Source organism: Schistocerca nitens, chromosome 4 (assembly GCF_023898315.1).
Source record: "Schistocerca nitens isolate TAMUIC-IGC-003100 chromosome 4, iqSchNite1.1, whole genome shotgun sequence".
Taxonomy (NCBI): Eukaryota; Metazoa; Arthropoda; class Insecta; order Orthoptera; family Acrididae; genus Schistocerca; species Schistocerca nitens.
This window is the reverse complement of record NC_064617.1, coordinates 297,509,571-297,533,416: the sequence shown is the minus strand read 5'-3', so window position 1 is coordinate 297,533,416 and position 23,846 is coordinate 297,509,571. Positions and strand designations below refer to the sequence as shown.

The window sequence follows — 23,846 nt, the reverse complement described above, 5'->3', positions numbered from 1 at the left end:
AAATTAGAATGCCTGCAGAAAACTGTTAGAGTAATTTAGCTTCAGTCAGGAAATGGAATAGGCGAGAAGCCAGTGTTGTAAGTAGAGCAATTTAGACAAGTACTCAGACCTGTAGATAAACAGAAATCATAAGTGCATACGAATTACAGTTGCATCATGAAATAAGAGCTGACATGCAAGTGATAAAAACAGGATCAGTAAACCAGGTATTAAAAATCTAAAAACCATGACAAACAGTGCAAGACAGAAAATCAAAGAAGTAGAATTAGCCATAGAAATGACACTGAAAAGAAAGTGTGAGGTAAAGTAAAAAAGAGGTTATGTGGGAAAGAAGGCTAAGAGACAGAGATCACTTGGACAAAGTCATCAGGTTGCTTTAATACAAGGATCCAGTGATTACCAGTGTCACTCTCTGCAAACATATTGGGAACAGCAGCAACTGTAATGAACTAGTAATAAAATATTACAATGAACAGTGTTGAACACATGAAAACAAAAAAAGAGCAGTTGACATTATGGGTGGTATCTACAATTCCTACACTGTGTCACCACCTTCACATGTCTTCACTGGAGTTTGGTCCAAGATTATCCCCATCAGGTCAAAAACAATCACCAATTATCAGTAAAAGTATGTTTATATGTCATCAGGATTGTTTTACATAATATTTTATTGCTACCAGTCTCATTCAGCACAGATATATAGAGACCATTGGCTTTTATAAAATTGAACACTGACATTATGTTTTATTTGTCTGTTATTATTTTGTTATAAAATTAATATAATGACAAAAAAGTTTCATTTCATCCATGACAAAATGTAAACATTACATTTATACTTACTTGTAAAAGTTCAGTTGTACTGCCTAATGCCAATGTTTCCTTGGAGCCATCGATATTATAGGTGTCGATGCTGGTTGTGTCATTTACGTCATTTTCCTGATAAATAAAATGTAAACTTATTTAACAAATTTTGCTTACTGGAAGATGAATAATAGTAAAGAATATTTCCAACGACATATGTGTGTCTGTTGTACAACATATGCATTATTAGATTGCTTTACAAAATATTATTGTTATTATTTCAACAATTTACGTAATTCAAGTATTGTACTGCAATATTTTGAAATCTTTATGTTTACAGAATTTAAAACATTGTACTAGAATTACAGAAAGTTACAGGATAAACATTACTTGCTTCAAATTCATATTCCTTGTAGTGTGTCAGAAAATAAGAACATCTGAAAAGTGCTTTACTGCACAAGAGTGATAGAGGTGTCTATGTTGAGGATGTTTACAACAATAATGTATAAGTTAAATGGACTGACAAAAGGAAATTTCTCATCTGTCAACAATAATTTCTTGTTATATAACTAAATCAAATGGTCTTACGGAAACTGATGAATCAAAGTTAAACAAAGTCAGTTAAATTAGATATCTTGAAAATTGGTGCAAAAAGCATTTGAAACTGTGGAACATAACCAGTACCTTGGGATTTCTCATGTTTTGTTTTAAGTTTTGCAAATGAATTAGAACTCTACCACAGTGGATGAAATGCGTTAAGTTCTAGGTCTGATAGACTATCATTGTTTCATCTCTTGATAAGTATATTACTACCTTCTAAATTTATTGCTGACCTTAATATACAGGAATGTTATAACTGTGATTCTGTCAAAAAAATTCTCTGTTTCTGGAACCTCTTCAATCTTCCACAATTTTTTGTTACTGATCTCCTTCTGGTTAGCAAACTATTGCTCCCCTTCCTTTTTCCATCTATCTAACCTTCTTATGCATAATCAACCACTATAACAGCTTGAATATTTGCATGTTGAATGAGAGACAAAGAAGGTGCATCACTGAATGAATTACTCAGACAGGAGTACCATAATTTTGGTTGAAGTCAGACTTCTGTCAAAGCAGCTTCCTTTACTAGAAGATGACAGCTCACCACCAGGTAATGTACCCGGTCTAGGGTGTGGCAGTTAAATTAAATAAACATTCTGGGATTAGCCCAAGTTATCAACACCAGAATGAAAACTGTGATAAAAGTCACCTGGGAAAGAATGAACACCTACAGATTTACATGGAAGACTTCCTGCTTATTCATAGATTCATACACCAAGGCATAGTCTCTGGAGCTCCTTTCAGTATGAGACAGGAAAACCACAAGGATTTTGGTGAAAAACAGATGTTGCAGAGAATACGTGACAGTGTCTCCATGGTCGGCAGAGTAGACTAGGGGGAAAAAAGAGAAAAAGAAACAGAAGGGGTGTTGTGGTTGATAGTTCTCAGAGGGAACATAACATGACCTTTTTAGCAGATAAAACAGTTCTTGCTATCTTCAGGAACCACAGGAAAATGTATTACATTTTTGAAGATGTACTACTCTCCATTTGCTGCTGAAATCTCTGGGAGGTTTTCAAAACCAAGATAAGTTAATTTATAAGCCAATGTGTTCTTCTTTTGAAAGAATCGACATCTGTTAACAGTTTATAAGTTGGACAAACAGTAGCAAATTCGTAAAATAACAAAACACTTCCTCATTGACTAACGGAATTGCTTTGTTCAATTGTATTTCTTGCCATGCAGTAGAGAATAACTTCGGATTTCATGTCAAATTGTGGAGGAAATATTCTCATTTAGGAAAACAAATTGAGAGAAGATTAGATCTCAATCACATGTAGACAGACAAGTCTCTATGACTGTACTACAGTTTGTTTCTCTCACTTCTTCAAATGCCAGTCAGGACAATTCTGTAATAGGTGTGTCATCATCTAATCTAGGTGAGGTGATTAATGGGAATAGCTCAATCAATAGAAATTAAATGAAACTAAGTAACTTCTGATCTCTGCCAACGTCAACTAAAATAACACTGTGTTTATCAGAGCTAATTTTTCAATAAGTAAGGTAATTTCAAACTCAGATATGTATAACATTTAAGCAGTTCCTTTTGCAGATACACAAAAAGCATAGTTTTGTCTGGAAGGCCTAGCTAAAATTTACAGAGACTGTAAAGCATTTAATAATGGTTATGTGATTCTTTCTCCCTCACCTGTCTCTATTTCTTCCATTCTGCAACTCTCATCAGCCACCTCTGATAGTGAGTGTGTGGCATACAACAGTGTAGGCCTACGTGACCAATCACCAGCAATAAGGTCAATATGATTATGACACAATGTATTGCTTAAATTTCAAACTAGAATTACATCACAATGAAGATATCAAAATTTGTATATGTGAGTACAAAGCACAGAACTCCAAATACACAAAATTCCTTGAACCATAAGTGATGAAAATGTAGATTAGGGAAGGCACTTAAATTACATAATTGGAAAACTGAGCTTAAATCTAAATGTGCTGCAGAAACTCATCTACCAAAAAGACACAAATATTATGAAACCAATATAGGTCTACTGTGCACTAATCCATTTGACATTATGTTACAGCATAATTTTGTGGGGATGCACCTCCAAAATAAATAGTTACAGAGCACTCAAATTAAAAAAAAAAATAATAAATACAAAAAAAAAAGATCAACAAGGAATAAATGTAGAGAATCACATAGGCCAGCACTTAAAAGCTCTTAAGATACTAACATTACCTGGGATATATCTCTATGAACTCCTATGTTGGGCAAAATGCAAATACACTTCTGATACTGAAAATAACATGACACAACCATGAAACAAGAAAATAGAGCCTCTTCCATGAAACCATACACAAAACCAAGACATACAAATCAGTGTCATCATATGCAGGACCAAATTTCGTAGAAAAACTCTCTTCAAGTTTGAGAGGTAAACAATAATATTTTCAAAAACCTCTTAAAATATTTTTGGTAGGAAACAGTTACCATAGTATATATGATTTTTACATGCACTACAGCTTAACAGAAACTGCAATGCAGTATTGTAACAAAAAGAGATGTAATTAGATCTAAAAGTAAATGTAGCATAAACAATGTAAACAAATTTTAAATTACTATGATATAGTCCTAAAATAATATTGTACACAATAATATTTTTCTAAATGGTGGTCAGTATACATTGTATACTTATCAGAGCACGTAATGCAATTTTACCTGATCCATATAGTGTATTTTGTCTGTGGATCCAATAAACAAATCACTGGGAGGGAGTGAAATTAATAATAGTACTTTAAGTGAACAATTTAAGCATTTTTTTTTAAAAATTGTATGTTTCAGTATTTAACCACACACATGGTACTGGTATCATTACCAGTTTTGACTTCTTTGCAAGTCACATCAAAGGATCAGTTTAAAAAGGAAGAAAAAGGGGAATAATAGTAAACTAAATGCTTAAGTAAATTATCTTCAATGAACAGCTGCAGGTATTTGGAGAAGAATCACAGTAACTTGTCAAAGTGCAAAGAACAGACCAAGAGAGGCACTCAGAGTATAAATGTATTATGCTCTGATTGTTAGAACTGAAGGCTACTGATAACTCAGTAATAGTAAAAAGTTGGTAACTTTTCAATCACAAATACAAATTAAAATATTCTCAATACAAAACTGGCTCTGAGAAATTCTTTTCTTCGAATGGAAACTAGTAAAAAATTATGGAACTACTAGTGTAGGTAAACTAGACATACACCAACATGGATTAAATGCCTGTAGCAATGATCAGTGAGTGGCAAACTGGTCACAGGTGACCACAAGTGTACACTAAATATCCAGTATGAAAGAAATGTCCCAATGTTTCTTTCTTTTTAGACAGATCACCTGATGATGACTTGCTAGGAACTGGAAACCAATAATGCTATGCTTTGTCTGACCTGAGGCTGAAATACACTGACAGAAATGGAAATTGTTACACCACAGTCACCTTTGCCAAAAGCTACCAAACTGACACTCAGGGATGTCCGTGTCTGTGGAAAATAACGATTAAATTTTAATTGTTATGTTCTTACATTTTCAATATTTCCGAATTTTCAAGATTGGAAAATAATGATTAAATTTCAATCTTATCTTCTCACATTTTCAATATTTCCGAATTTTCAAGATTTAGTTACCTAGAGAGAAAAACTTTTCCTTCAAGTGAACACTGACATGAGTACATGATCACAACTGCATGTGTGTAATGTCACTGGAACTTTTCAGGTGGAGAGCACAACGCAGCATGCCGAGAGGACATCCAAGTGCAGTTTATTGCCATCTTTCAGACTGTGTGAAAGGTTGAATCATTGAAGTTAGGAACATCATACCAACAGGGTGCACAGATATTTGGCTCTGGTCCAATGACTGCAGAATAAGTTGTGCAAATATGAAATCAGGACAACACTAAAGGCACCAATACCCAGGGGCAATAGAGGATTGCAACCCCCCCCCCCTCCTCCCCCATTCTTAAAGAAAAGACCAATGTAGTATAGTCAGATGTTTTTCTTTCCAGAAGACGATTTAAAAGTAGGTATTATGTAGGTTTGTAAAAGGGTCAGAACTATAACTTTTTTATGGCTACTTACTTTAGCCATTTGTCTTCCAAAATATTAAAAATACTTCATACCCACAGGTCTGCCCCCCCCCCCCCAAAAAAAACCATACTACGCTAAAAGAAGCTCATAAGATTGTTCACCTGTTTCTGATGGATAACAGATCTAGACACAGGTTACAGGTGGCTTGTCAGGGCGGACCACCAGGACACCAAGCATTTTTCACTGCTGACACCAGACCACAGACAACATAGGCTCTCATGTTGCTGAGTCATAATCAACTGAGATTTTTTGTGACATTATGTGGTGTTCAGCAGTGAGTTAGCAGCATTCAGATAAACATCAATGTATCTGTAGTTGACCTGGCAAAAGGTCATGAGAAGCAGAAATTTTTGAGGCTGGAATCATCGTGTGGGAAGCTATTGGATATGACAACATAACTGACTTGCTAATTGTAGCAGGAATACTTAATGTTTGAGACTATGTGGCAAATATGATGAACTCTGCTGTCATATTCTTCAGAACCATTGAGACAAATGGTGTACTGCTGCATATAATGCAAGATCACACACTACAGTTCACTCCTCAGATGCCCTGAGGAAGTTCAAGTTTCAAGAACGGATTAATAAAAAATAGAGAAAAGTTAAGATGGTAGTTTTAATGCCTCAGGTGTTCTATATAGTTGCCCCCTCTCTTTCCCCCCACCTCCCTCCCACTTGAGTACAATGCATAGAATGTTTGTTCAACAATGTGAAACTGTCAGAGAAGTCCTCAAATGGTTCAAATGGCTCTGAGCACTATGGGACTTAACATCTGAGGTCATAAGTCCCCTAGAAATTAGAACTACTTACACCTAACTAACCTAAGGACATCACATACATCCATGCCCAAGGCAGGATTCGAACCTGCAACCGTAGCGGTCACGCGGTTGCAGACTAAAGTGCCTAGAACTGCTCGGCCACACTGGCCGGCCGAGAAGTCCTCCTCTTGGTTGTTATTCAACTCGCAGATCACACTGGCCTGACTGTCAGTTATGCTGTTAAAGCATTGACCCTTTATGTGAATTTCTGCACTGTGTTGTTTTGTAATAGGTGTTCATATTAACAGCAACAAGTCATGTCAACCATGAAGATTTTTTCCATAAAAGAATTTTCCATGTTCTGCCTTTTAATCAACTTGTGTCAAGGGTTGACACGTTTTTTTTTTTTTTTTTTGTTCAGGAGTCAACGTGTGCAAGGCAAACTTTGAACACACCTTTCTCTTCTCCAAAGCATTCTGGAGAATGTCTTGAACATTTGATTTACAGAAGTCGCTCCATTTTGATCTGTGTCACAAAAACGTTGATGCAGTACAGATACACATCTGCCATTTAACATTGCCTGCTCACAGCTGAATGGTTCAACTGCATATATGTTGTTTATATAGTTGTTACCTCAAGCTGCCACCATAGTTACTGCACTGACATCACTTATACAACAGGAGTAAAAACAATCTCAGACCTTTTTGGATGGACAGTGTTTAGATCCTTAATTGGCTTGCCTGTTGCTTGGTTTGTTATCCGTACAGTGTGTCTGGCATATAGCATACTCCAACTAGTCATCTTCATGAAATGACACATGTGTTTCAGGTATGTTAACAAACTCCTCAGGTTGATGTCTGGAGGCTGTTTGCTTCCATGCCACAAGGAATATAAGAGTGCAGTCAGGCCTGTAGGTTCACATCTGATACTGACGTTGATGATGGAGATCAGTTCCAGGATGAAACGAAAGTTTAATTACACAGGCCAATGATGGAATAACTTTTTTGCTGAAAATACCTTACTCTTATGTTTTTTAGGGTGGGATATCCAAATATGATACTTAAATTAAGCAATTTTTTAAAGAATTTAACAGCTTTTATATAGTTAAAATAATTTAAAAAGGAGGTTTAACGAATGTAGATGATGTTGGTAGCACTGCTGAAAAACATTTGCTTTCAAAAAAAGGTACATTCTATTTTTGTGTTAACAGATGGTGTTTTGTTTCCTGTCCACCTAACCTCACTTTCCCGTTTCCTGTACATGTGCTCAGTACAGTGTCTGATAATGGTTGTAAAAACTCTACTGACAGTTTTTGTTGTATTTGTGGTGAATTTGTGATTTAAAAACACCAAAGAAACATTATAGACTTTGTGAAAAAGGTTTATCTCTCATACTTTGGATCTAAACTTGGTGATCAAGATAAATCTTTGGCGCCACATGAGGTATGTTATGTGTATGTCGAAAATTTGAGAAAATGGTTCAAAAAGGAGATAAAAGCCTTTAGATATGCTGTTTGTATGATATGTAGGGAGCCAAGAAATCATTCTGATGATTGCTACTTTTGCAGTGTTGATATTACTGGTCATAATTCGAAAAAAGAGAAGGTAATAAGCTACTCTAACATTCTGTCCACCATCCGACCAGTAGGGCATGGTGTAGATTTGCCGATTCCTGTACCACCAGTTGATTTAAATTCTACTCAAACAGAAGTATTTTCTGATGTACAATCTGATTTACATGAACCAGATGATGATGAATTCCATTGTAATACAGAAAGTCTAGAGCCCAAATTGTTTACTCAGACAACAATTTGGTTAGGGATCTGGGCTTAACGAAAGAAAAAGCTGAATTGCTTGGCTCTAGAGTAAAAGAAAAAACTTATTGACAGTTGGAGCCAACATATAATGTATAGAAAGAGAGAGCAGCAATTTTCCAAGTTTTTTCAACAAGACGGTGATTTAGTGTACTGCTCAGAGATTCCCAGTCTGATGAATGAGTTTGGTATTGAATACAAAAAGGAAGACTGGAGGCTGTTTATTGATTCATTCAAAACTAAAGGCTGTTTTATTACACAATGGTAACATGTATGCATCTATACCTGTTGGATATTCTGTACATGTCAGAGAAAGCTCTTAAAACCTAGAAATAGAGCTAAATAAAATAGGCTATACTGCTCATGGTTGGATGATATGTGGTGATCTAAAAGTAACATGCATGCTCCTTGGTCAGCAAGGTGGCTTTGCCAAATTTCCATGTTTCTTGTGTGAATGGGTAGAGCTACGGATCAACACTGATGCAGAAAGAACTGGCCTGTGATGGAGTCTAAAACCTGGTGAGAATAACATTCTGTGCAAAAACCTTGTAGATTCAAAAAACGTACTCCTACCACCTCTACATATAAAGTTAGGTGTAATGAAACAGTTTGTAAAGGCTTTGCCTAAAGATGGACCATGGCTTAAGTATCTCTGTCAAAAGTTTCCACACCTTTCAAAAGCTAAACTAAAAGAAGGTGTCTTTGTCAGACCTGACATTAGAAAATTGATGTTAACTTTGAATACACAATGACCTTAAATGAGAAAGAAGCATGGGTATCATTCAAGCAAGTCGTTACAAAGTTCTTAGGACATGAAAAAGACACAGAATATGTTTCTATTATAGCTACAATGATAAAAGAAGTTTAAAACTTTGGGATGTTTAATGAGCCTGAAAGTTCACTTTTTGAACAGCCACCTTCTTACTTCTCGGACAATATGGGAGATGTTAGTGAGGAGCAAGGAGAGCGTTTTAACCTGGACATTAAAGTGATGTAAAAACGCTACCAAGGCTGCTGGAACACCAATATGATGGGGGACTACTGTTGGTTACTTCACCAAGAAGTTCAACAAGCGACTCATTGTAGAAAAAGCTACACAAGAAGCTTTAAAGAAAAAAAGAGAAAGAAAATACAAACCAATTCCTGCTGACAAATGAAACCTCTATTAACACATATCATTGTTATGTTGTAACAAAGCTTTTCATTAATTTCCCACCGTATAGCACAGGATTTTTACACTATATAATAATAAGCATATTGCTTGAAAACTATGGGTGATACAAAAAACGAAAACTAGATTTGGATTCAGCTCATAAAAATCTATAAAGATCAACTATCAAAGTAATAGAAGTTTAAAAAAAATTTCGCTGGCCTGTGTTAGTTAAAACTCTTTAGGTGATCAGCATCTACAGAAAGTATGATAAATATCAGGCTGTGCTTCATATGATACTTTCCACCTCTGTCAGTGTACATACACTAAAAAAAATTGTTTACAAAAGGGTCACTGTATTCCTCTAATGCAGTATGCCTAGACTGTGAATATACACTACTGGCCATTAAAATTGCTACACCACGAAGATGACGTGCTACAGAAGCGAAATTTGACCGACAGGAAGAAGATACTGTGATACGCAAATGATAAGCTTATCAGAGCATTCACACAAGGTTGGCGCCGGTGGCGACACCTACAACGTACTGACATGAGGAAAGTTTCCAACCGATTTCTCATACACAAACAGCAATTGACCGGCGTTGCCTGATGAAACGTTGTTGTGATACCTCGCGTAAGGAGGAGAATGCGTACCATCACGTTTCCGATTTTGATAAAGGTCGGATTGTAGCCTATCGAGATTGCGGTTTATCGTATCTCGACATTGCTGCTCGCGTTGGTCGAGATCCAATGACTGTTAGCAGAATATGGAATCGGTGGGTTCAGGAGGGTAATACAGAACGCCGTGCCGGATCCCAACGGCCTCGTGTCACTAGCAGTCGAGATGACAGGCGTCTTATCCGCATGACTGTAACGGATCGTGCAGCCACGTCTCGATCCCTGAGTCAACAGATAGGGACGTTTGCAAGATAACAACCATCTGCACGAACAGTTCGACGAGGTTTGCGGCAGCATGGACTATCAGCTCGGAGACTATGGCTGCGGTTACCCTTGACGCTGCATCATAGACAGGAGCGCCTGCGATTGTGTATTCAACGACGAACCTGGGTGCATTTATGGCAAAACGTCATTTCCAGGTTCTGATTACAGCATCATGATGGTCGCATCTGTGTTTGACGACATCGCGGTGAACGCACATTGGAAGCGTGTATTCGTCATCGCCATGCTGGCGTATCAGCCGTCGTGATGGTATGGGGTGCCATTGGTTACACGTCTCGGTCACCTCTTGTTCGCATTGACGGCACTTTGAACAGTGGTCGTTACATTTAAGATGTGTTACGACCCGTGGCTCTACCCTTCATTCGATCCCTGCGAAACACTACATTTCAGCAGGATAATGCACGGCCGCATGTTGCAGGTCCTGTACGGGCCTTTCTGGATACAAAAAATTTTCGAATGCTGCCCTGGCCAGCACATTCTCCAGATCTCTCACCAATTGGTAACGTCTGGTCAATGGTGGCCGAGCAACTGGCTCGTCACAATATGCCAGTCACTTCTCTTGATGAAGCTGCATGGGCTGCTGTACCTGTACACGCCATCCAAGCTCTGTTTGACTCAATGACCAGGCGTATCAAGGCCGTTATTACGGCCAGAGGTGGTTGTTCTGGGTACTGATTTCTCAGGATTTATGCACCCAGATTGCGTTAAAATGTAATCACTTGTCAGTTCTAGTATTTGTCCAATGAATACCTGTTTATCATCTGCATTTCTTCTTGGTGTAGCAATTTTAATGGCCAGTAGTGTATTAAAGTTGCAGATCAGAGTTTAGTGATTAAAAGTGTGTTACTGATTGCTATGAAATGTGCACACTGCCTTACCATTTGCCGGACTTCCCGTGAGGTCTCCTGCTGCATGCTCAGCAGCAGGAAAACGTCCTCCAGTGTGGCGCAGCCATGGCGCGTGAGCAGCGTGTCGGGTGGTGCCTCTGCCAACAGCCGGCCCTGGCGCATCAGCCCTATCTGCAAGCAGACCGAGCAAGCTGAGAGTTTAACGGCGTCTAGAGACTGACTCCACTGCAGGCTGAGCATGGTTCAACAACCGGGTAGTTATAATTAAAGTGCAGCTACTCACGGAGGTCCAGTGTGTGCTATAATTGTCATAATGCAGCAAAACATGGTACACATGCTAATGTTTTAATGCAGATCTGATCTACACCAGAAAAAAACTAGTTCCAATTTGGCCACCAGACGCAAATCTGGCGCTGAACAGCATCTTGTCACCATCTCTGCTGCTCGTATTGAACATATATGGTGTGAGCAACAGTTAATAATAAAACCAACATTATGCCTTTCCAACTTGTTTGACCTTTTCTGCTCAAGTCCAGTTCCTAATCTATTACATATGTAAACATTTCTAAACGTCTTTCTTGCATTTACATCGCTAAATTTGCACCTACAGCCTTGCCGCAGTGGCTACACCGGTTCCCGTGAGATCAACCAAGTTAAGCGCTGTCGGGCGTGGTCGGCACTTGGATGGGTGACCATTCAGGCCGCCATGCGTTGTTGCTTTTTATCGGGGTTAACTCAGCCTCGTGATGCCAATTGAGGAGCTACTCGACCGAATAGTAGCGGTTTTGGTCAAGAATACCATCATAACGACCGGGAGAGCGGTGTGCTGACCCCACGCCCCTCAAATCCGCATCCTCCGCTGAGGATGACACGGCGGTCGGATGGTCCCGGTAGGCCACTCGTGGCCTGAAGAAGGAGTGCTTTTACATTTGCACCTTGTGTCCAAACTTGGAAGTAGCTATTTTCCCAACATAAATCAATGCCACGTTAATGCATCAGAATATCTACCAAATTTCGCTGGCATACTATAATTACAGCTCACACTGGACCTCTGCGAGGAGTTGCACTATAATTATAACCACCTGGTACATGAGGAACTGATAGAATATCAGCAGTTGCTTGTACTGTCGCTTTTCTCCTCCAGTTTTTCTATTTCCTATCGTGGCAATTTCTTTTGTCATGGTGTGAGAGCAAAGTGTAAAGCTCCTAACCTGACACAAAGACGAAATTTAGTTTGGTTGTGGTGGTATAAAAAATGCGTCATTATGATACTCGCAACAGTTTTATTTATTTATTCTTTTATGGCTCTTTAAAGCGTTCTTACTGTGTTTTCCTTCACTTGGATTAACTGGAACACCATACTGTCAGAAAATTCTTTGTTTTAGACTGTTCACTGACAACAAAAATACACGCAATACTGGTTAAGATTTAGTCTTAACCTCAGAGTTAAGAACTGGGCGACTAAATTAAAGAGTGGCTGTGTATTTTCTTGATCATAATCCACGTGAAGTGCGAACAAAAAGTATAATCTTAGATGAGGACTTACAGAAAGTGCATAGGATGGTATTGGATCATTAATTTCGGTGCAAATTTGTGGACATTCAAATTTCTGCAAGTGAGACCAGTTCAAATACTCTGAAGGATGCAGCGCAACGTCCTTGTAGGGATTTGTAACGTTTAATGGACAATGTCAGTAGGATTTCTACTGACACTTGGAGTGTATACGATCGACCTACAAATCAGGAGAAGGGTGCCGAATACTAGCTCAGAAAAGGCAAGTTTCAAGAAGTAAGGGAAATAACTGATGAACTAATAACTGTCAGGAAAGTGCTGAAACAATGGATGACAGATGAAATTTCCTGATCATGTCGCTGTAATAGGGGGCGACTTCAACTTGCCAGGTAGAGATTGGGAGCGTTATGCCATCAAACTGGTGCCAGAAACACGGATTCATGTGGCATTGTTCTGGATGTCTTGCTCGAAAATTACCTTGAGCAGATAGGTAGAAAACCATCTTGTGAGGGTAGCGTCTTAGACTTCCTGGCAACAAACAGACCGAAGCTTATCGAAACAGTTAACGTAGCGGAAGGTTTCAACGATCATAAGGCTGTGACATCTACGACGACGGGTCCTACAAGGAATTCTAAGAAAGTTTGGAAGATATGTTTGTTCAGCAAGGGTGACAGGACACAAATTTCAGAATATCTCAGCAGTCAGCATCAAATATTCGGTGATGACGACGAAGATGTCGAGAAAAAATTCAAAGGCATCGTTCAATATGCCAAATACAAGTATGTTCCGAGTAAGGTTTTAAGTGATGGGAAAGACACACCATAGTTTAATAGCCGTTTTAGAAAAGCGTTACGTAAACAAAGAGCACTTCATCTCAGATTCAAGAGAAGTAAAACCCAGCTGACAAACAAAAGGTGAACGAAGCGAAAATGAGTGTAAGGAGATCATGAGAGAAGCGTTCAATGATTTTGAAAGTAAGACGTTGTCAACCGACCTGAGTATGTAAAACCAGTAAGTGGGTCAAAATCATCTATTCATTCTCTGAGCGACCACACCGGCACCGAAACGGAAGATAACAGAGAGCTGGAGGCGGAACCACACAATAACCCTGGGTTCGATATGGGTCGGCGGTGAGCTGAGTGGACTTCTGTAGCCTGTTGTGGGGTTGTGAACCACTGAGAGCTACGGCGGGGACGAAGCCTCTCCGTCGTTTCTAGGTCCCCAGTTCCATACAATACAATATAATGGCCTGCAATTGGTGGATTGCTTTTCATCCCTAACCAACTCTGTAGTCTTCTCGTCTTATGTGCGCTGACTGGTTATAAATCTAGAACCACGACTCAGAATTATCAAGAAGCTAGGGACTGCATTTATTTGATGCTTAAGAAATTAGGACCATTTAAAATAGGATCCAACTGATTTTGTGCTTCAGTGGGTCAATGTCTGTGACGCGTGGGTCCACCACAACAGTAGTAGCACTCCACCAACAGAGATGTAGTCGATTTCACCGCCGGCCGCGGTGGTCTAGCGGTTCTAGGCGCGCAGTCCGGAACCGTGCGACGGCTACGGTCGCAGTTTTCGAATCCTGCCTCGGGCATGGTTGTGTGTGATGTCCTTAGGTTAGTTAGGTTTAAGTAGTTCTAAGTTCTAGGGGACTGATGACCACAGATGTTAAGTCCCATAGTGCTCAGAACCATTTGAACCATTTTTTTTCGATTTCACCTGATGGAAAGACCAGTTTTTCTGGGATGCTAGGATAAAACAGTAACTGCAGAATTTTCTCAAGTCTTCTGGATTATCTGTTTGAAAATAAATGCGAGAAGAAGACTAGAGAGTGAAAGAAAGAAAATAACATGTGTCTTCAGATCAATAGTTTCTTGGTAGTGATAAACGAGAAGGATCTGAAACGTAAATTGTGTGAATATCCAACCTGTTCACCATATTTGGCGCCATAAGACTGCCTCCACTTTCCACATGTTTGAAAATTCACGCATAGAAAACGTCTGGAGTCCAATGAGGAGGCAACCAAAGATGGATGTTTTGCAGGTCTAGATTATATTAGATTAGATTAGATTAATACTAGTTCCATGGATCATGAATACGATATTTCGTAATGATGTGGAACGAGTCAAATTTTCCAATACATGACATAATTAAGTTAATTTAACAACATACTTAAGTTAATATAACAACTTTTTTATTTTTTTGTGTTTTTTATTTATTTTTTATTTTTAATTTTTTAAATATTTTTTGTTTTTTTCTTTTTTTCTTAATTTATATCTAAAAATTTCCTCTATGGAGTAGAAGGAGTTGTCAATCAAAAATTCTTTTAATTTCTTCTTAAATACTTGTTGGTTATCTGTCAGACTTTTGATACTATTTGGTAAGTGACCAAAGACTTTAGTGCCAGTATAATTCACCCCTTTCTGTGCCAAAGTTAGATTTAATCTTGAATAGTGAAGATCATCCTTTCTCCTAGTATTGTAGTTATGCACACTGCTATTACTTTTGAATTGGGTTTGGTTGTTAATAACAAATTTCATAAGAGAGTATATATACTGAGAAGCTACTGTGAATATCCCTAGATCCTTAAATAAATGTCTGCAGGATGGTCTTGGGTGGACTCCAGCTATTATTCTGATTACACGCTTTTGTGCAATAAATACTTTATTCCTCAGTGATGAATTACCCCAAAATATGATGCCATATGAAAGCAATGAGTGAAAATAGGCGTAGTAAGCTAATTTACTAAGATGTTTATCGCCAAAATTTGCAATGACCCTTATTGCATAAGTAGCTGAACTCAAACGTTTCAGCAGATCATCAATGTGTTTCTTCCAATTTAATCTCTCATCAATGGACACACCTAAAAATTTGGAATATTCTACCTTAGCTATATGCTTCTGATTAAGGTCTGTATTTATTAATGACGTCATACCATTCACTGTACGGAACTGTATGTATTGTGTCTTATCAAAATTCAGTGAGTGTCCATTTACAAGGAACCACTTAGTAATTTTCTGAAAGACAGTATTGACAATTTCATCAGTTAATTCTTGTTTGTCAGGTGTGATTACTATACTTGTATCATCAGCAAAGAGAACTAACTTTGCCTCTTCACGAATATAGAATGGCAAGTCATTAATATATATTAAGAACCACAAAGGACCCAAGACTGACCCTTGTGGAACCCCATTCTTGATAGTTCCCCAGTTTGAGGAATGTGCTGATCTTTGCATGTTATGAGAACTACATATTTCAACTTTCTGCACTCTTCCAGTTAGGTACGAATTAAACCATTTGTGCACTATCCCACTCATGCCACAATACTTGAGCTTGTCTAGCAGAATTTCATGATTTACACAATCAAAAGGCTTTGAGAGATCACAAAAAATCCCAATGGGTAGTGTTCGGTTATTCAGATCATTCAAAATTTGATTGGTGAAAGCATATATGGCATTTTCTGTTGAAAAACCTTTCTGGAAACCAAACTGACATTTTGTTAGTACTTCATTTTTACAGATATGTGAAGCTACTCTTGAATACACTACTTTCTCAAAAATTTTGGATAAAGCTGTTAGAAGGGAGATTGGACGGTAATTGTTGACATCAGATCTATCCCCCTTTTTATGCAAGGTATAACAAAAGCATATTTCAGTCTATCAGGGAAAATGCCCTGTTCCAGAGAGCTATTACACAGGTGGCTGAGAATCTTACTTATCTGTTGAGAACAAGCTTTTAGTATTTTGCTGGAAATGCCATCAATTCCATGTGAGTTTTTGCTTTTAAGCAAGTTTATTATTTTCCTAATTTCAGAGGGAGAAGTGGGTGAGATTTCAATTGTATCAAATTGCATAGGTATGGCCTCTTCCATTAACAGCCTAGCATCTTCTAATGAACACCTGGATCCTACTATATCCACAACATTTAGAAAAAGATTATTAAAAATATTTTCAACTTCTGACTTTTTGTTCGTAAAGTTTTCATTCATGATAAACATTTCAGGGATGGAGTGATATATGCTCTGGAAAGAACTGGACAGAGTTTACTGACCCGAAAGGAGACTACATCGAAAATCAGTGAATTTTTGTTTTTATCGTGAAACACAATTTTTCAGCGTCAAGATGTGTCCTAGACTCCGTAAGTTTTTCTCGAAAAATGTGCAGAACACTACTACACTTCGAAAGCTTTACTCATCACTCTTGGTTTCAATTGAGAGATGACGGGCAGTACAGAACACGATAAAAATTTGCAAGTATTGCATTACGGAAAATTCGAACCTCAACGAATGACAAACGCAACTTGAAACAGGTCTGAAGTACTAATTGACTAGTTACAGCTACTCCCTTTAAAAATACCTATAACGTACATTAACAATGCCTTCTACAGGTGTCGAACATGCACGAGTAAATCCTAAAACGACATTCTAGAAAGCTATGTATTTCTAGGATTTTATACAAGGTGTACTAGTACTAAAATAATAAAAACCAATCCAAATACAACTCCCAAAGAATGGACCCACAAATGAAATTGTAGACCACCAAACCATATGGTGAAATGAAGTAGTAAAAAAAAAAAAAAAAAAGGACACGAGCTGAAAATAAATGAAACGAAATAGTAAGGTAAATTCCAAAGTGTGGCAATATACTGTTATTCAGTTTTCTACACTGAGGTTTATCTTAATGTTCTATATCCGTTTTTATTCTGAACTGAATTTCACGAGCCATGGAAGACCTCAAGGATCTTCGGAAGGGTATTTGAGAACATGAAGAGACATATGTTGGCTTCTTTTTTTGTTTTTTTTTTTTTTGTTTTGTTTTTGCATCCCTTTCCTACGTGATTTATGAAATATCTGAATTAGTCTTTTGCCTCCAAGAGTTTGTGTAATAACAGAAGACATATATGTTTCTAAAAATGATTCTATAATAAGCACAAGTTGGGATGAAAATCATGAATCCTCTGGCAAGTTACAATATATTCGTGAAAAAACACTTGTGACACTGGATAGAACTGCAGGTTACCATGTTCATACCAGAAGAATATAAACACACAGCTTCACACATAAGAAGCACAGACATGTACCTCTATGTGCAAAAGGAATCGACACCCCATTTGTCGTTCCGCAGGCCTACTGTGTTTTAGTCATTATCGCCTGTTGCCACATTGTATTATTCTAAGTGGGACAAACAGCTGCCAAATAGCAGGAGAAATATGTTATGGGTGTAAACCCCAGGTTCTCAAAGCCAACAACACAGTCAGAATTGCTGTCATATGTTAAATTTGCCATTAAAGACATTTCATGCAATGCCATATTCATTAGTTCATCAGTATCGGAGAAATGCTGTACCTTCTGCTTTAAAAGGTGGAATATATTGCCACTTATCTCACATTTTATTTGTATGCCTTTCACATTCCTCTGTAATGCACGTGCTGATGGGAGCATAAAACATTCTGACAAAACCTTTATGCCTGAGTGCTGTAATACAATAAATTTAAACAGCTTATTTTCTTCGTCTTTCCATCTTGCAGCACGTTTCTCCTTCAATGGCATTCTAATCTGACCTAACAACAAGTCAAGGGCATCTTTATCCTAGACTCCTAGAGCCTTCAAAATTTATTTGCCCTTCTTCACTTGATCCTTCTGTGGTGTCACCGCCAGACACCACACTTGCTAGGTGGTAGCCTTTAAATCGGCCGCGGTCTGTTAGTATACGTCGGACCCGCGTGTCGCACATGTCAGTGATTGCAGACCGAGCGCCGCCACACGGCAGGTCTAGAGAGACGTCCTTGCACTCGCCCCAGTTGTACAGCCGACTTTGCTAGGAAAGGTTCACTGACAAATACGCTCTCATTTGCCGAGACGATAGTTAGCATAGCCTTCAGCTACGTCATTTGCTAGGACCTAGCAAGGCGCCGTATTCAATTGATATTTATATTGTGAAGCATGTACAGTCAAGAGCGATGTACACCAATTATGGATTAAAGTTAAGTATTCCAGCAACAGCGTACCTTATTGGCTATATTAATTACATTTAACTGTTCCAGAACTCATGCCAGTCTGCGTGTAATTAAACGTGTGCATTTCGGCCTCCTCTAGCAATACGGTGTTGGCTCTTCTGCCAACACAGCACATGGCGACGAGGATTTTGTGTTTGTTGATAGACTCATTTCATTGTGTCATGGCTTTGCCACAATCTCCAGATGTACTGTCCGAATTGTATCGCTTGCAGAATCAGCAGACGCAGGCCTTGTTGGATGCCCTTGGACAGCTCGTCCAGGGTCAACGAGCACTGCAAAACGATGCTGCAGCCGCCGCTTCACCGCTACCACAGCCACAACACGCAGTTGCTCCACCTTTTCGTCCTTTTGATGCGGCACTGGAAAGCTAGACGGATGGGTCACGCTAATTTGGATTCCATCTCGCCGCCTACAGAATTCAAGGTAACGAGCGGCAGCCTTTCTTATTAGCATGCGTCGGCGTATCCACGTACCGAGTGATAGTGAAATTATTTCCCCGACGCGACGTAGCAACTCTGTCCTATGAAGAAATTTTGTCTGCATTAGATGCCTATTTCAAGGAATCAGTCAATGTAGTTGCAAAAAGGTATACTTCCTTTTGTACAAAACGTACGGCCGGTCAAACTAATAGGGAGTGGGTTGCAACTTTGCAAGTGGGTTGAGTGTGAATGTGGACTCCCTTATTCAGATACTATGGTGCGTGATGCAATTGCACAGAACGTTTCTGATGTTCGTACCAGGGAACAGATTTTGAAACTAGTCAATCCCTCCCTTCAACAAGTGATGGACATATTGGATCGGCAAGACACACTTGACTTTGCTCAGGAATCATTTGCAACTTCGCCAGCCGTGTGTCACGTTAACCGGCCCGCCGGGCGAGCTGCACGGAACAGTAAACAGTCCTCGCGCTCGTCCACGCAGCTGCCGCCAAGCTCTCCGCTACGTTTGCCGCGCAAGCAAGCAAATGCAATGCTAAAGTCATGCCCGCGGTGTGCTACTAGACATTCGCGTGAGAATTGCCCGTCACGCCAAGCTATTTGCTTTTTCTGTAATAAAAAAGGGCATGTTCAGAGTGTTTGCCAGAAAAAGCTCAGATCGGACACTAAAAACCATTCCAGGCCCTTTGCTTCGCGCCGGAATCGGAATCGAACCAATAATACTCAGGCTCGTGAACCTTCGCCCATGGACATTCATGTAGTTCATTCCACTCCGCCCAGTGCCATTCTCTCTAACGGTGACTGTGTTCGTCCCACAAAATGTGTGCGTTGACATCGACGGAAATCGCGTCAAGTCGCAAGTGATTCTGTACCAGTGTCAGTTCACGTTGCACGAGACAGTCGCTCTTGTCGTCAGCAGGACAATAAACTTTTTGTAGATTTGGACATTCATGGCCACGTGATACCATTCAAGCTCGATTCCGGAGCTGCAGTTTCTCTGATCAATCACGACACGTACAAACAACTGGGCACACCTCTGTTGCGTGCCGCAAATGTTAAGTTAACTAGCTATTCAGGTCACAAGATCCCTGTGTTAGGACAGTGCAGCCTTCTTGCAACATACAAGGGACAAACAAAACTTGTGTCATTTTATGTCCTTCGTTCTTCTTCTGCTGTGAACTTGTTTGGTTTAGATTTATTTCAGTTGTTTAACTTGTCTATAGTCAATCAGGTCCTCTCCGTGAACCAGACTGTGCCTTCAGCCAGTGTTTCTCGTCTATGTGAAGAATTTGCAGACATTTTTGCACCGGGCCTTGGTTGCGCTAAGAACTATAAAACACATTTGGAACTGAAAGTAAACGCGCAACCGAAATTTTTCCGAGAGCGCAATGTTCCCCACGCATTGCGTCATGAGGTCGCAAGAACATTACACGAATTGGAATCACAAGGTGTAATTGAACGTGTGCAGGCTTCTCTCTGGGCCTCACCCTTAATAATTTTGCCAAAACCTTCCGGAAAATTGAGACTTTGTGTGGACTTCAAAGCTACAGTGAATCCGCAACTAGTGATTGCAACTTTTCCTTTACCCCGCCCGGAAGATCTTTTTGACAAACTGTGCCCGGGTAAATATTTTTCGAAGTTGGACCTAGCAGATGCGTACTTGCAAATACCAGTGGACGATGAATCCCAGCGCGTCTTGGTGGTTAACATGCATCTTGGTTTGTACCGATTCAAAAGACTGCCATTCGGGTGTGCATCCGCCCCTGCATTGTTTCAGCAATATCTGCAAACTGTTTGTGCGTCGGTCCCTACTGCAGCAAACTATCTGGACGATATTGTGATCTCCGGAAAGACAGAAGAACATTTAGCCAATCTCAGAACATTATTTCAGGTCTTGCGACAAAAAGGTCTTCGCTTGCGGAAGGACAAGTGTGTGTTTTTTGCTCGTGACTTAATCTGGGACATGTAATCAATGCCCAAGGTATACATCCCAGTCCAGAACACCTCCGTGCCATACAAGACTTGCCATCGCCGCAGAATTTGAAGCAGCTACAGAGTGTGCTGTGAACAATCAACTATTATCATAAATATGTGCCGCATGCGTCTTCCATTTCAGCTCCGCTTCATCGCTTACGCCGTAAAGGTGTTCCGTTTGTCTGGACGACGGAATGCGAACGCGCCTTTCGCCAGTTGAAATCGGCGTTGCTTTCAAATACTTGCCTTACGCCATTCGATCCCCAGAAACCCCTTTTGTTGATGGTCGATGCATCGGATTTCGGGATCGGTGCTGTGCTTGCGCACAAAGATGGATCGCAATGATCGCCCTAATGCCTTTGCGTCCAAATTGCTCTCGTCTGCGCAAAGACATTATTCACAGATCGAGAAAGAAGCTTTGGCTCTCGTATTTGGTGTTACAAAGTTTCATGATTTCTTGTATGGTCGTCACTTTACCATCATCACAGACCACAAACCTTTGACATCGCTTTTTCATCCGAACAAGCCTGTACCTCCACGTACAGCGCAGAAATTTATTCGCTGGTCAATTTTCCTCTCGCAGTACCGCTACGATATCTTGTATCGGTCCACTGCTAAGCACGGAAACGCCGATGCGTTGTCCCGTTTGCCTGTTGCTGAGGATAGAGCATTCGATTCCTCCGAACTTGCTTGCATGTTCATTGATTCGGAAACCGATGACGTGGTCGAATCGTTTCCGATTGATTTTCGCCGTGTAGCTACAGCCACAGCTGCTGACCCTGTCCTTGCTACCGTTTTGCGTTTTGTTGCTACGCAATGGCCCTTGTCAAAGTCACGGATCGAGGATACGTTGGTTCGCCGATTTTTTGCTCACAAGGAGAGACTTTTTGTACGACGTGGTGTTTTGCTGTTGCGTTCTGATAATGATCAGTCCAGGGTCGTGGTCCCACGTTCGTTACCGTCCTCTGTCTTACGGCTTCTCCACCAAGGACATAGGGGTATAGTGAGAACGAAACAACTTGCTCGTCAGCACTGTACTTGGTTCGGAATCGATGCTGCGATTACGAATATGTGCTCTTCTTGCGTGGCGTGTGCCGAACAACAATCCGCACCGCCGCGGAAATTCTTTGCATGGCCAAAAGCCACTTCCCCTTGGCAACGCTTACACATCGATTTTGCTGGTCCATTCTGGAATGCTCGATGGTTGGTTGTGGTCGATTCCTTCAGTAATTTTCTTTTTGTTGTCCGGATGTCTTCCACGACGTCATCTGCCACCATCCAAGCGTTATCCGCTATCTTTTGCATTGAAGGTCTTCCACAGACTATTGTTTCCGACAATGGCCCACAATTCATGTCTGCAGAATTTCAGTCATTCTGCAAGGCCAATGGTATTCAACATCTGACGTCCGCGCCGTTTTCGCCTCAGTCTAACGGTGCCGCTGAACGTTTGGTCCGGACTTCCAAGTCACAGATGTTGAAGTTGAAAGAGTCTCATTCTCGGTAGGACGCGTTATTGCTCTTCTTGTCTTCGTATCGCTCTCAGCCCCGAGATGGTCGCTCGCCGGCTGAGTTGCTCCACGGTCGTCCTCATCGAACCTTGACGTCTTTGCTGCGTCTGCCGCATCAGGTTCCTGTGCAGCGGCAGCCACCTGCTTTTGCTCCAGGCGACGTTGTATACTATCGCAACTATCGAGGTTCACGGCGTTGGCACGCAGGGCGCATTCTTCGCTGCCTCGGACGCGCTATGTATCTGGTTTTGGGGGCCTCTGGTGAGGTGCGTCGGCATCTCAATCAGCTGCGCCTCTGTCGTCGCACGGGTTCTGCCGCTCCCCGTCTGCTTTCAGCGACGGTGCCGTCCGGTCAGCGCCCTGGGGACCCATCTACTGGCTCGCCTCATCCCCAGGTGTTACCGACGATGCCTTCCATTTTGCCCCATGGCGACGCGCCGCCGCCGCCGCCTGTTCTCCCGCCGGCGACGCCCGCAGTGGACGCGTCGCTGCAACCGCCGGGCGCCTCCCTGGGTCACGCGCCGTCGATCGCTTCCCGTGACCAGCTGTCCTCCGACATGGAACTCTTGCCCGCTCCGGACCAGATGTCGTCTTCGCCCGTCGGGTACCCCGACGCGATGGAGGTCGACCCTTCGGCCCCTCCTGTCTCTCTACGGGCGCATACACCGCATGTTGGCGTGCACCCTGGAGCAGGTTTTCAGGCGTTTCCTAGCTCCCCTCGGACCGAATGGCCGGGTGCGGGTGGCACAGCCTCGCCTGTTGTTAGGCTCACCACCTCGTCGCATACGTCAACATGGGATCCTCCCCACGGCGGGCGGAAGCCTTATAACACAACCGTTCGCCGATTTGCGGGGGAGGAATGTGGTGTCACCGCCAGACACCACACTTGCTAGGTGGTAGCCTTTAAATCGGCCGCGGTCCGTTAGTATACGTCGGACCCGCGTGTCGCCACTGTCAGTGATTGCAGACCGAGCGCCACCACACGGCAGGTCTAGAGAGACTTCCTAGCACTCGACCCAGTTGTACAGCCGACTTTGCTAGCGATGCTACACTGACAAATACGCTCTCATTTGCCGAGACGATAGTTAGCATAGCCTTCAGCTACGTCATTTGCTAGGACCTAGCAAGGCGCCGTATTCAATTGATATTTATATTGTGAAGCATGTACAGTCAAGAGCGATGTACACCAATTATGGATTAAAGTTAAGTATTCCAGCAACAGCGTGCGTTATTGGCTATATTAATTACATTTAACTGTTCCAGACCTCACGCCAGTCTGCGTGTAATTAAACGCGTGCATTTCGGCCTCCTCTAGCAATACGGTGTTGGCTCTTCTGCCAACACAGCACCTTCTGATACAGTTTGTGTTGCTGTGTGTACTT

At 40.9% G+C, this 23,846-nt stretch overlaps 1 protein-coding gene across 1 annotated transcript in view; it reads right to left on the bottom strand.

The window, feature by feature from the left end:
- The window catches only part of LOC126253311 (ABC transporter G family member 23-like), a 591,420-nt gene that overhangs the window by 92,132 nt on the left and 475,442 nt on the right, over positions 1–23,846 (bottom strand). The window contains exons 9-10 of the mRNA XM_049954545.1: positions 11,046–11,186; positions 841–936 (exon numbers count right to left, since the gene is read on the bottom strand). Of these exons, the coding sequence (XP_049810502.1) occupies positions 841–936; positions 11,046–11,186 (237 nt within the window). The remainder of the gene's footprint in view (positions 1–840; positions 937–11,045; positions 11,187–23,846) is intronic.